The sequence below is a fragment of the Schistocerca americana genome, chromosome 2 (genome assembly GCF_021461395.2).
Source record: "Schistocerca americana isolate TAMUIC-IGC-003095 chromosome 2, iqSchAmer2.1, whole genome shotgun sequence".
Taxonomy (NCBI): domain Eukaryota; kingdom Metazoa; phylum Arthropoda; class Insecta; order Orthoptera; family Acrididae; genus Schistocerca; species Schistocerca americana.
The window spans coordinates 237464202-237478319 of NC_060120.1; the positions used below are offsets into that span (position 1 = coordinate 237464202).

At 39.4% G+C, this 14118-nt stretch overlaps 1 protein-coding gene across 1 annotated transcript in view; it reads right to left on the bottom strand.

The window, feature by feature from the left end:
* Nucleotides 1–14118, bottom strand: part of LOC124596480 (meiosis regulator and mRNA stability factor 1) — a 219500-nt gene that overhangs the window by 91246 nt on the left and 114136 nt on the right. Inside the window, exon 17 of the mRNA XM_047135626.1 lies at nucleotides 4917–5134. Within this exon, the coding sequence (XP_046991582.1) occupies nucleotides 4917–5134 (218 nt within the window). The remainder of the gene's footprint in view (nucleotides 1–4916; nucleotides 5135–14118) is intronic.

Consider the following 14118-nt stretch of genomic DNA (forward strand, 5'->3'; position numbering starts at 1 on the left):
GTTCCAGATACAAGAAGTAGAAGAAAAAAACCATACCCAAGTCATCAGCTTTGTCAGCAGAACTTTATCAGAGGCAGAAAAATCATATTCCGTATCAGAACTGGAAAGTTTAGCAGTAATTTAGGAGTTTAAGAAATTTGAGTATTTTCTAAGGGGTTAAAAAACACTAAAGTCTATTGTGACCACCAATCGTTATCTTTTCTCTTAACATGTAAACTGTTACGCCGAAGACTAGTGAGGTGGTGTTTGTACCTGCAGGAATTCAATTTTGAAATAATATACATAAAGGGCAGTTGCAATGTTATTGCAGATGCATTATCCAGATTACCGCAGGGTTCAGTGAACTGTCTGAGCATGATTCAGAAATCCGTACATTATTGATGCAAAGTAGTACACAAAAATCAGATTACAAAAAATTTTGTATACAAATGGGAATATTTCAACAGCAGCAAGACAACAGGTGGAAAAAGGTAATACAAAATCTTAACCTGGATGCAAACCACAAGGTAAGGAAATGGTATCAGTTCCACTAAGGCGTTTTGTTTCACCGGAAGCATGAAAGTTCTAACCATTGATGAGTATGCCTTCCAGAGGAATATATCTATGAATTTATCAAAAACACACACACACACACACACACACACACACACACACACACACACACACACACACACACACACACGCGCGCGCGCGCGCAAAGTATGGGGACACTACAGAGTAACAGACAAGATTTCCATACTTTGTTACTTTCCTAATTTATGACGATGTGTTTCACAGATATTAAAAACTGTGCTATTTGCCAAAGAACAAAACCATCCAGTGTGTCAAAGTTTACAGAACTACACCCCATACTAACCAAAGCTCCACTGGAAATGGTTTCTCTGGATATCGTAGGGCAATATCCTAGAGAAAAAGGTGGTGTCAGATACATAATAGCTCTTTATGATATTTTCACAAATTACATCAAACTCTATGCTATCAAAACCACTACAGCCAGTAGCATCATAAGGAGAACTGAAGAGGATTATTTACGAAGAGTAGGGAAACCCAAAGTCATGTTAACAGACAATGCAGCCTATTTCGTAGGAAGAAAATGGAAACCATTCATGAGTACACAGGGCATTAAACACATCTTGGTAAGTGTTTTCCACCCAGAAGCAAGACCCGTGGAGAGGGTGTTTAAAGAATTCAATAGATTTATAAGGACTTATGCTCATAATAAACATTCACAATGGACTGAATACGTGACTCCATTTATGCAAATAGTAAACAATCTCCCCCACAAGTTTCACTCCTAATGAACTTATGTTTAACACCAAGCAAACTGATGAATGGGAATCACCTACGCCAAAATTACCTACTAAAAAGTTAATTTCACAGGATAAAATCAAACAAGCAGTAATTACACTAGAGAATAGAGCAGAATAAAGAAAGAGAATATACAACAAAAAGTTAAAACAAGTTACACATTTTTCAAAGGGCAATGAGTCCTCTTGAGAACACATCCCAAATCGACAAAGATCGGTAAGTTGAACAAAAAAATGGCAATTACTATACTCAGGGCCCAACATTGTTACAAAAATACCTTATCCTGGAACTTATAGATTAGTATATAAAAGAACAGAGCAAGACAAAGGTCTTCACCCACACTAAGACTTAAAAACTTTTCATGAGTAGTGACAATGTCACAGCAGTTTTCTTGTCATAAAATATATTTATAAGTAATGTCATAGTTTTATAAGTGAGAAATTTTATTATGTGTATTTTAAATGAAATGTGCATAAACTCAATTTTCTTGTTTTGTAAGCAAAGACAAACCTTTGTTTGTGGGGAAAAAAAAAATAAAGCTTCACACGAAACGAAATGCAAACTGGAGCAGCGTACGACTCAGCTGTGAGCATTCAACAATGCATGTTTACGTCAGTGACCTCGAGCAAATGCAACAGGGTAACTTGCGGCACAACCAAATAGAAAAGCAAAGCTGCACAAGTATTAAGCCCAATTTCAAAATAAATAACAACATGTAACAACTATATTTACTATCAGGGAGTGAAGGAATATAATATTACATTTGTATCAATATGCAAAGTTGCGCCAATACTAAAATATATACATTGTAACTAGAATTAAAAGACATCATTACAATGAAACATACAGGAAGTGGTAGCTAACAAAAGGATAAGATACCATAGGAGGTGTCAAAGTAACTTTCTTTGCAGGATAAATGAATAAAAGGAATACAAATGCAAGTAGATAAATACATAAACCAATAAGAATGAAATATGAAAAACGTCTGCAAACGAATGTGATGACCAAGTATATGAGTAGCCTATGAGCTACAAAAAACAATTAGTTTTTAAGCTAGTTATAAGTTATTTATATTGCAGCAAACAGTGCATTGACATGGTGCAAAAGAAGAGATTTATGACTGGTGTTACAGGTACCAAATGAAAAAATAAGCCACACCTCAAGGAAATGATTTAGTTGTTAGTATGTCTATGGGTATATTTTGGTCATCAAGCAAATGAAGAATAAGAATATACATTGTCGCAGTGCAAATACAAAACATTTACCCGTACCTACTGACTACAAAGTGCATTTAAACACGGAGGCATGTTATCTCAAATCAACTCATATCTCGTCACATGTGAATATAAAAGACGACATTCCACATAACTGTAAAGAGGTAAGCATGACTTAACGCAGAAACTTCTGCGTTAGAAATACAAAGCTACACGTAAACAATTATACGCAACACAATGGTATATAGTACATGAGTCGTTAATATGTTTCAGTTCCATGAAAAGGGAGTTCCCTGATAAGTGACTTAAGAAAGGACAAATAGCATTTCCTTAGAAATCCATAAACCATTGTAACAGTATTCCTTGTTCCCTCCCCAATGCATGATATGGCAGCAAAGCACAGTTAAGCCAGCAACGCGTAAACTAAAATCCTGATGTAAATGTTTTTCTGTTTCTCCCTAGGAAAATATTAAACTCTCATAACTGATGTATGCATGACTGGAAAATAAAATGCGGATGCATTAAATGCATTTATAGTAACATGATGTAAAGGAATGTAAATAAGTTACTTGTATTTATGTACAAAGGAATTATAATAATAATAACAATAATAATAATAATAATAATAATAATTATTATTATTATTATTATTATTATTATTATTATTATTATTATTATTATTATTATTTTAAGTTAACAAACTGTACTATGGTTAACTGTAATTGGAGAAGGAATTTTGTAATGTTTTATTATTTAAGAATTTTCTACATTTGATAAAAATAATGGGTGTAGTGTCAGCCTTAGATGTAAGCCCTTGTAATATGCATTGTTATGTCAAAATGTTTATGCGAATTTTATGTATATATCAAGCTATATGTAAAAGATGAACTTGAGAAACTAACAGAAAGGGGAAAAACCTCAAGGACTAAAAACAATTCTCACGCCAAAGCTGACGACGAAATATATAGTGGTATCCAAATGCGTGTGCAATAGTGCAACGAATCATACATGTTAATGTCATGCCACGCAACGACTGATACATTAATCAGCAAACTAAAATTGTGTAAGCGTCACTACCTTGGCGTTGGGTGTTGATGTACAGTGTTCACCCCACTGAAACTTCTCCCCACGCCCACCTGAAGATCTTCCAAAAACCTCATTCCTTATCACACTTACCAACTTCATCCTCAACCATAATTACTTCACTTTTGAAGGCCAGACCTACAAACAAATCAGGGGAACGGCCATGGGAACCAGGATGGCTCCGTCCTATGCCAACCTCTTCATGGGCCGCGCGGAAGAGACTTTCCTGAAGCCCCAACAGCTGCTTCCCCTGGCCTGGTATGGGTTAATAGACGACATCTTTGTGGTCTGGACTCATGGTGAAGAAACACTCATTAATTTCCTCCATAACCTCAACTCCTTCTCGAATCTGAATTTCACCTGGTCCTTCTCCAAAACCCAAGCCACCTTTCTGGATGTTGACCATCTTGTTGAAGCTCACATCCACACCTCTGTCCACATCAAACCCACAAACAAATAACAGTACCTTCACTTTGATAGCTGCCATCCATTCCACATCAAACGCTACCTTCCCTACAGCCTAGGTATTTGTGGCAAACTTATCTGCTCCAGTGACGAATCCCTCAACAATTACAGCAATAACCTGACCAGTGCTTTCCTCTGCCGCAACTATCCTGCAGACCTTGTCCACATACAGATATCCCGAGCAATAAGTTCCTCCCTGTCCAACAATAATGTTCCTACCCCCAGACCACACAGAAGCATCCCCCTTGTACCCAATATTATTCTGGCCTCGAATACATCAACAAATTACTCCGACAGGGATATGACTTTCTCAAGTCAAGCCCTGAAATGAGATCATCCCTTGACAACATTCTCCCCACACCACCCAGAATTGGCTTTCTTCGCCGCACAGTTACTATATGATGGAACTAGAATTAACCTGTGTGCAGGATTCGTACTACAACTCTCACACATCAGTCTCCAATGGGCAATGCTCTTGCTACATTGTGAAACCACCAGTTTAAGATTTATCTCATCACCTTCATTGTTTTTTCATGTCAGTGAAATGAACCAGCTGAATACATTAGGTTACTTATCAAATGTACATCTCAATTCTGATTTAAGTGAGCTGTAAACATAGTGACTACGACAAAAGAGAACAATGTTTATTTCTGGTTGTCCCTGTTCCTCATTTTGATAATGAGTAAAGGCAGCTGTAGCTGTAGTGAATTCATGCACCATTCACAGACCTATGTTAATGGTAAAGTACTTTACAAACTTTTGAGCATCCACTGCCACATACAGCCAATCACATGCACAAAGTCTTGGTCACTTACGTTAATTTAATTCAAATAAATAAGTCATTACCTGTACAATGGAGGGCATGGCATCAAGAAGTTCCACTAGTTTTGTGAAACCATAATCTGCAACTCTTATCTGCCGACCAAAGTGATGATGGTATGCTGGTACAAAACGTCCGAAGGGTAACTGACAGCCAGGTTGTATCTTCAGTAAATCTACCAACTCTCTGCTCAGTAGTGCCAAGTGGTTGGCAAGTGGTGGGCTCACACTTTTCTCTGGTGCTTCTGCAAACATAAAAAAGAAACTTCCAACTGGAGTGTAATATACATAAAATTGTCCTGAAAATTTTATGATGATGTATTGCACATCTTACAACCCTAGAAAATAAATTACAGCACAAGCTGGAATGTGCGAAAGCAAAAATTTATCTTCCATTTTAATAAGAAATCCTATCAACAACTACTAACACAACTACAAACTGGCCAAATAATTTTCGCTTAAAATTGAGCAACTAATAAAGCTATAAACTGAATATAAAACGATAAAGCATATGTCACATACAAAAACTAAGTTAGATGAAACAACAGAGTTCTTCTTGCTTTTACACACTGTGGTTGAATCACTGGGCCTACAGCTGCGATCCTCCCTGCACAAAGGACAGAAGTTTCACCATGATACTAATAAATCTGTTTATGTTGGAGTAGAATAAAACTATTACCACATACATTAATATTTATTGATAGAAAAACTGCTTACACCATTAAAGCAGAGAAAACAAAACCTTTTTTACAGAACAAAGTCTTAATTCGTCATTGTCTTTTCAAGCAAGCTCAAAGATAATCTATTTTTTCTTTTGTTATGTGCTTTCATTTCCTCTATTTACATACGTGAATTTGCCATTAAAAAATTCTTTGAATATACAGTCCCTAGATAACAAAAACTTTCATTTCTGGCATGGACATCCCGTATCAATGGTCATACAAAGAGTATCCAATAACAGTGCCTTTTTCTGCCCATGTGTATAACTTAGAATAAAGTCTTTCTTTGGGAACAAACGAAAACTTTGAATGCTATCACACGTAAATGACTTACATAAGGCATTATACCTGTCCACAATTCATAAAACATTTTTTCATACTGTGGCTATTTGTAACGATTTTCTACATACGCAGCAGTGTACTTCAGATCAGACCATAACTCTTTGGTTAATTGCATCCTAGCAACAGTTACCCTATCATATCCAGAAACATTCTATTGAGGTATTCAGCTATAATATTTTGCTCTGGTATACATGTCATAGTTAATGTCAAAATCCCTCAAATTCATAGAACAGTGACCATTTTCTTGAACAGAATTCTAAGTCATAACAGTGCAGTTGACCCTCAAGTAGTTTCTGGTTTGTTTTCCTGTTCAAATCTTCCATTTTTTAATTGTTCATATACTTCATCCCTGTTTTTTTTTTAAAGGAAAGCACAAATATTTATCTGCTTGCATCAGCCATCATACTCACTAAAATATCTGTAGCCTCTCAATCTCGTTCTTTCCTTCAAAATTTTCGACAGTTTTCAGAAACGGTCTTCTTGTCAGTCACGGGGGTTCATTTCACCTTTTTCATAGCAATTCCAGGACTGTGTCCATTTTATTCATGTTGCTGATTGTACATCACAAGTCTAGTGATTTTGTGTTAAACTTATTATTTCTCAACACGTTTACTGATGTCTGCACATGACTACTTATTTACGTAATATGACATTTCTGTTGAGTTTTAATGAAAGGTCTTTCAGAATCATCGTAGATCTTGCAACCTTCTTTATTGAAAATAAACTTTCTATTGTTTTCAGTGATCTGCCTCACAGATGAAACAGCATGGTCAATCTTAGGCTCAAGTAGATATTTTTAACTACAAAGTTTTTAGACAAACCTTAGTTGTTAATTGTTTTTGCCCTTACTACAGATTTCCCGGTGGCCTCTGTTTTCCTGCCCAGCTAATGTTACAATTTGAACTAAAATATTTTTTTTTAACAGCTGAAAAATAATTTCATTTGGAACCATGTGATGAGATGTCCTGGAATCCACTATCCACTTATCATAGTACGTACTCCTAACTGCACCTTGTTGCTTTTGTTTTAACTTTCACCTTTTCAGAGTGCTTTCTGGATATGTGACATTCTCTGACAGTTGTAACAAACTACAGTATGTTTTTGTTTTACTTCTTTCTCCATTTGTTCCTTCTCTTTGTCATGTTAAGTGACTTTCAGTACCTTTGATAACTGGTATTATCTTTCAAGGACATCTAACTATTTTTACCTTCATTATATTCATGACATCTAGCATCCTCAACAAGCAGACTCCTTTCAACTGTAGCACATTTAAAATTGTTTTCTGGCAAATTGCACAAAGCTGTAACTACTGCACTTCATTTAACCGGAAGTTCTTACAGAATAGTCACTGCTAGAGCTCCATCTTCAATTTTGTCACCGTTGTTTGCTAGATCTGCTACAGTTTTATTTATAGCCTTGGATAATTTTCCGTGGATTCACAATTTCTGGCTTACTTGCACGGTGTGCAAGTTGCTACCCTTTGGGGTTATAATTTTTTTAAAGTTCTTCCCAGACTGTTTATGGCCTTGTCAAACTTTGTATATGCATTTGCTGCTCATTGCAATGTATAAAGTACAATTTTTGCTAGCACCTTACCTTAACGTAATATATATGCCTTTTCATCTGCAACTGATGCACCTTCATCAGGTTCCATCTCAGCAGGCTCAATTGTAGTCCACTAATCACAATCCACTAGAATTTTCATTTTTACAGCTAGGAAGTGTAATTCACTCCACTTTATCAATGTTGTTCTCCATCATCTCTCTGTATGTCACTAATTGTCTTACTATTTTTAAAAGGACACACTTTCACGTGAAATTGATGAAAACAAGGCTTTTAAATAACTTCAAAGATAATTCAGCCATGCCACAAGAATAAAATAAACAAGCTCTAGTCCACGCATTAAACTTAATGGGTTACTGTGTTTCAGGGAATTTTAATTCCTTTTTTAGCACAAAATAATTCATCTGAGATTGTGCAGCTAGTGTACAAAAGCTAGGCCAGGGCACTTCCTACTAGCTTATATCAAAGATACGGCATGGAAGAACATGAAAGCAGATGAAACACTGATGGCTAATTCCGAAAGTCTGATGATAAAGGTTGATTCCTCCTCAGGAATGCTTCAACTTTTGTCTGGAACTTTATCTGAAGCAACAGTATATCGTTTCACAGATAAGGGGGTTAAGTAGTCAATCTCGGGCCATCCAATTACAATAATATGTTTGTCAGATAGAACAAAGATGACGAAAGTACAGCACCTGCCTACCCAAAGGTGTGAGTAAAGCACTCACCCAACCAAAGGTCGGATGCGATCTCTACTGATGGGTGTGTGACACATAAGAAGTGTTGTGGACACTCCCAGAGTAATTAACCTCATACCAGTGAGGGGCTCTGCTGTTGTTGACTAGTATACAATAAATGCTCATGGGACCAAAAATGGAGAATACTGCAGTGAATTAAGAAAGACTTTACATACAAGATATCGCTAACATTCAACTTTGGGCACTGATCCAACGGAAACTGTTCAACTGTATCAGAGGTTAGACCAGTCCAAGAAGTGGAAAATATTACCAAAACGTTTGACCAGCTGAAGCTTAAAGTCTTGTCTGAGACAAAGAAGACCCTCAGAGGACAAAGGAAAGAAGAACATACAGAACAGCTTCCTAAGATCAAATGGAGGAAATTAAAAGGTCTTGAACCAAAGTCCTCCAACAAACTGGCTCACAGTGAAGGAAGTAAACCAACCTCATCTAATTCTAATATGACGAATATAAAATAAGGAACTTCATATTTTCAGGATGAACGAATCTAGAAAAAGCTGAGGCATGAAACAGGATAACAGACCTACAGTAGTGCAGTCTCAGTCTCAGTTTTTAGGATGGCAATAACCCAACAAGAATGGAAATTCCTGGCTGGAAAAATATATCAAATAAAGGAAAGGCAACCAGTTAGCATACTGTTTTTTCAGTCACTCCTTTTATGTCCTGACCAATTATGAACCACTGCTCCTTCTACTTTCACAAATTTCAAAAACCCTCCTTTGCCCCAGCAGAACTCAAAAACATACATCCTCTTTGTGAAATCTTGTCTGGCAAACTGTATTTGCCGAATGTTGTTACCATTAAAATTGGCACCTCTGGCTATCACCCACTTCACTGCAAAAACCTTCACCTTTTCCAATTCCATCAGTCCCACCCTCACCAAGTTGGTCCTTCAATCACACAATTCAAACTGAAATGACATTTCACAGCCACAATGACTTTCAAGAAAATCATTGTACTCTACAACTGCAACTTTCTTAATTCTACTGTGTATTGTGTATTGAAACGAGGACCTAGAAATGACAGGTTTCGTCCCACCAAAACAGACAAACAGACCACAGCAGTCCATCCACCCCACTGCTGCCCCCAGTGAACTTTAAATAGCTAAACCATGGCCTTCACCTATGATTTGATTACCTCTCATTGTGCTCCAAGATGGTGGATATTCTACTCACATCACACAGATGTGGTTTTCTGCCACAACCATCCCCCCCCCCCCCCCCCCCCCCCGGCCACCTGCCTCCCATAGCGACCTACAGAACTTCTCCACCCACCCCTGCTCCAACCCGGCACCCCAGGGGTCATTTCTTGTGGTCTGCCCAAGTTCAAAACTTGTCCCATACATCCACCCACCACCTCATAGTGTAGTTAAGTCACAGGCATCTCCAACGCACTAAAAGACAAGGTCACGTGTGAAAGCAGCCATGCTGCAATTACTTGGCTACATTCTACAAGAGTGTGACAAATGAACAACTGTCCACTTACATGAATGGCCATAACCAAAGTGTGACAAAATGCAAACTTAACCATTTGGATATTGCCTTCCAGCATAGGTTTCTCTGAACTACATAGGTGGGAATTTTCTCTCCTACATATCCTGCAGCACTCTTGCAATACCCCTGGCCTAAACCTCTACTAACCTGTTTCCAATGCCTCGCATTACCTTTTCCCTCTTTTGTCCACGCCACTCCTTCCCCATCCAGACTGTGTAATGCCTTGCTTCCCCCCCCCCCCCCCCCCCCCCCCCAATGTGGTCTCTCTCTCTCTCTCTCTCTCTCTCTCTCTCTCTCTCTCTCTCTCTTTCTCTCCACTCCTTACATGTTCTACCTTTTTGTTATGCAGCTGCTGAATTATCTTGTGAAAGACCTGACTATCATGACACCCCCCTCCTTGCCCTGTATGTCCTTCCGTAACTCCTCCAAACCTCCATCTGCACAGGCAACTGCTCACATTAATTAATATTCAACAATCAGTTTGACCACTACCATGGGGGTGTGTGTGTGTGTGTGTGTGTGTGTGTGTGTGTGTGTGTGTGTGTGTGTGTGTGTGAGAGAGAGAGAGAGAGAGAGAGAGAGAGAGAGAATGTGTTCTCTTACTGGAAAGAGCATAAGAGCTCAAAAGCTTACTACTACTTTTTGTGTGCCACACACCAGTCCTTTATAGGTAAGTGGTTGCCTTTCCCTTACTTTAAGTAATTCAACAAGAATACCCTCTTTGAAGTACCACCTTGCAGTGCAAAGAGCTAGTCCAGATGGCTCTCTGGAAAAACTGATAAGGATGCAACTGAAGGCTACAATTTTTTTTTAAGAGGGCAAACCAGGAGAAGGGTGTTCTAATCTGCCTGAGGGATGGGGGACAGTGGATTGGCTAAAGGAGATGGTGCTCAAGGTATCTCTGTGGGATGAAATGAAGCTGCTGTTTAAGAGCAGTGGAACTATTCAAGACAACTAAATATCCGAGCACAAGAGTACAGAAAACTACTCAGTGGTGTTCCTCCAAAGACTCATAGTAGAAAGTCTCAATAGGGAATCAGAAGCTCATTTAATAGAAGGTTGAAACTTACTGCCAAAACCTGATGGTAGTTAGAGAAAAAGCCCTGCAAGCATGGCAACAGCAATACCCAACAGTATTTAGGGTTCTCACAGGTTACTGCCAGGATTACCATGGACATTAGAGAAGACAATGGCAGCAAGTTAGTGGCTGGAAGCGTTGCACACAAACCTACAGCACAGTACAGGGACAATTGCTGCCTTTTATCACCTTCTAGGAAGACAGTATGTGGACATGGCCCTGATCCCAGGACACTAGTTACATAAAGAGGGATGTATCAGGCCTTGGAGGAACTGGAGGCAAGTTTATTATGTCAAGATCAAAAGCCCTCAAACATGCATATTTTAAGAATGGAATTTCATTTCTGCCAATGGAAAACTTATTTTCCACAGATAAAGTGACCTAAATGAAGCAGCATATTGGCCTCAGCATACCTTCCTTACCGTGGCAGTACTGCTCCTACTCAGGAAATGAAGAGACCGGTAAACAGCTGTTTGCACCTAAACAAACAACTGCTTGAAACTTCCTGGCAGATTAAAACTGTGTGCCCGACCGAGACTCGAACTCAGGACCTTTGCCTTTCGCGGGCAAGTGATCTACCATCTGAGATACCGAAGCACCACTCACGCCCAGTACTCACAGCTTTACTTCTGCCAGTATCTCGTCTCCTATCTTCCAAACTTTACAGAAGCTCTCCTGCAAACCACGGAGAACTAGCACTCCTGAAAGAAAGGATACTGCGGAGACATGGCTTAGCCACAGCCTGGGGGATGTTTCCAGAATGAGATTTTCACTCTGCAGCGGAATGTGCGCTGATATGAAACTAACTGGCAGATTAAAACTGTGTGCCCGACCGAGACTCGAACTCGGGACCTTTGCCTTACGCGGGCAAGTGCTCTACCATCCGTTTCATTCTGGAAACAACTGCTTGTTGGCCCAAAATCTGGAATGGGGAAGCAGCAACAGCAGGTAAGTATCTACTTGAATATCTGTTGGAGAGAAACAATGATCTTTGGCAGGGGTAAGGAACGTACCTTCAGGAATAGAAGGAGGGAAGAAGTAACAGACCCGGGGTTCTGTGTGACTTTTCCGAATTATACCCATTTTCCTAAATCTCACCGGTTATTTTCCTTCGCCCTTCTTGCTTCGCCTTCAACCTTTCGGCCAGACAAAGGAGCCACTGGTTCCAAAAGCTTGCAAGCTGTAATACCTTTTACACGAGTGTTCTCCTGCCACCACATTATACCTTATCTATCAACACCCAACCTATAGCTCCAAACATCGGGAGTTTCTTATATGCTGACGACCTTGCTCTAGTCACCTAGAGTACAGATTTTGAATCAGTGGAGAACAACCTCACAAATGCCCTTGATCTATCCAGATACTACAACACAAACCAGCTTAAACCAAACCCTTCAAAGACCCAAGTATGTGCTTTTCATTTTCGAAACAAGAAAGCCACTCGCGAGTTGAAAACAGTATGGTCGAGGGGTCGAACTGAAACACTACAGGACTCCAAAATACCTAAGAGTGACACTTGACAGATCTCTCACTTTCAAAAAGCACTGCATGAAATGCAAGTCAAAAGTTTCCACCATGAACAATCTTCTATGGAAACTGGCTGGATCACAGTGGGGTAGTCAACCTGAAAAATCTGAACATCTTCAATGGCACTATGCTATTCTGGGGCAGAATATGCCTGTCATGTTTGGTATAATTCAACTTGTGATAAACAGGTGTACACAGCTCTCAATGAAAACAGCAAGAATTATAACAGGTTGCTTGAAATTCTCTCCAGTTGAATGGCTATACCACCTCGCAGGAACAGCACCACCACCTGTTTGAAGAGAGATGGCTGCAGACAAGGAAAGGAAGGCAGTGGAACAGGAAATTACCCAGCCTCTGCATGGGCATGAACAACATCGGCAACAACTGAAGTCAAGAAAGAGTTTCCCTAGGATATCAAAGGAACTTAGAACCAATGCTGAAAAAGCTAGGTTACAACTATGTAGGGCTACGACCTACCTTCCCCCGATTGGAAGAGAGTTGTTGAAGCTTAATCTCCAGACTATGATGGGGAACGGACAATTTCTAAGTCCCTGAATAGACTGAGATCCGGAATTGGGAAATCAAAAGTGAACTTGGCAAGATGGGGATACACTGATCCAAATGATATTCGGTGTGACTGTGGAGAAGAACAAAGTTCAGCACATGCTTCGGTGTATATTGTGCCCAGTCTCCTGTATAGAAGATGATCAACAAGCAATAGAAAATGCACAAACAGGAATTGGAAAGAAAGCAAGTGAGAAGACTATTTAACTTTGCAAAAAGGAAACAACAATGGCCAAAATATTGGGAAGCCCTTATTATAAAATCTTGTTATTAGGCAAGCAAAACAATCATCCTGGATTGTATTCTGTGAGGAGATGGAAGGTACAGCTCCCAGAGCCAGCCTTCACAAAATCCTCACAAGGATAGTACCAAATCCAGCAGATACACTAAGGAAGGAGGATGTTGAGTGTACTAGGTCAGCACATGAGACTGGATGAGCTCCTCAAGACTCACTTCCCCAATGGACTCAAGCACATTATTCAAAACAAATGTCAGCCCCCGTGAGGTAATTTTTTTATGGGTAACCAATGGGAGAACTGGGAAACTGCCAAAGAATGTGTTGATTTCAAAAAATCCCGTACGCGATGACAATGTTTCATCCATTCAGGTCAACAGGTCCAAATGAAGTCTTTCCAGGTTTGCTGCCAGAAGCACAAGAGCAATTAGATTCCTCTGCAGACTTTTTACAGTCTGTCTAGCTGCACGAGTCATTCCTAATGCTTTGAGAACTGAAGGTTCTTTTCATTCCAAAGCCAGGAAGAACTTATCATACCAAGGCTAAGGACATGAGACCAATCACACTGTCCTCCTGTTTTCTAAAAGCATTAGAAAACATAGTAAATGTATATATATGAAGATGGTATCTGTTCTTTTGGACATTACGGGAATCGGCAGAAAGCCGCGAGTAATGAATATAATGGGCAGGAGCACTATCAATATAGTGTGGGACAACAAGTTGGGAATGTGAGTCTCACGGGATGCGTGCAAGAGATAAGTCCCTGCAGTTGCACTATCCTCTGTGGCTCAGATGGATAGAGCATCTGCCATGGAAGCAGGAGATAACGGGTTCAAATCCTGGCCAGGGCACGCATTTTCAATGGTCCCCGTTGACATATCAATGCCTGTACGCAGATAGGGGTATTCATTTGACTGTAATAGTTAATGAGCACATTGGGGGATAGGGGA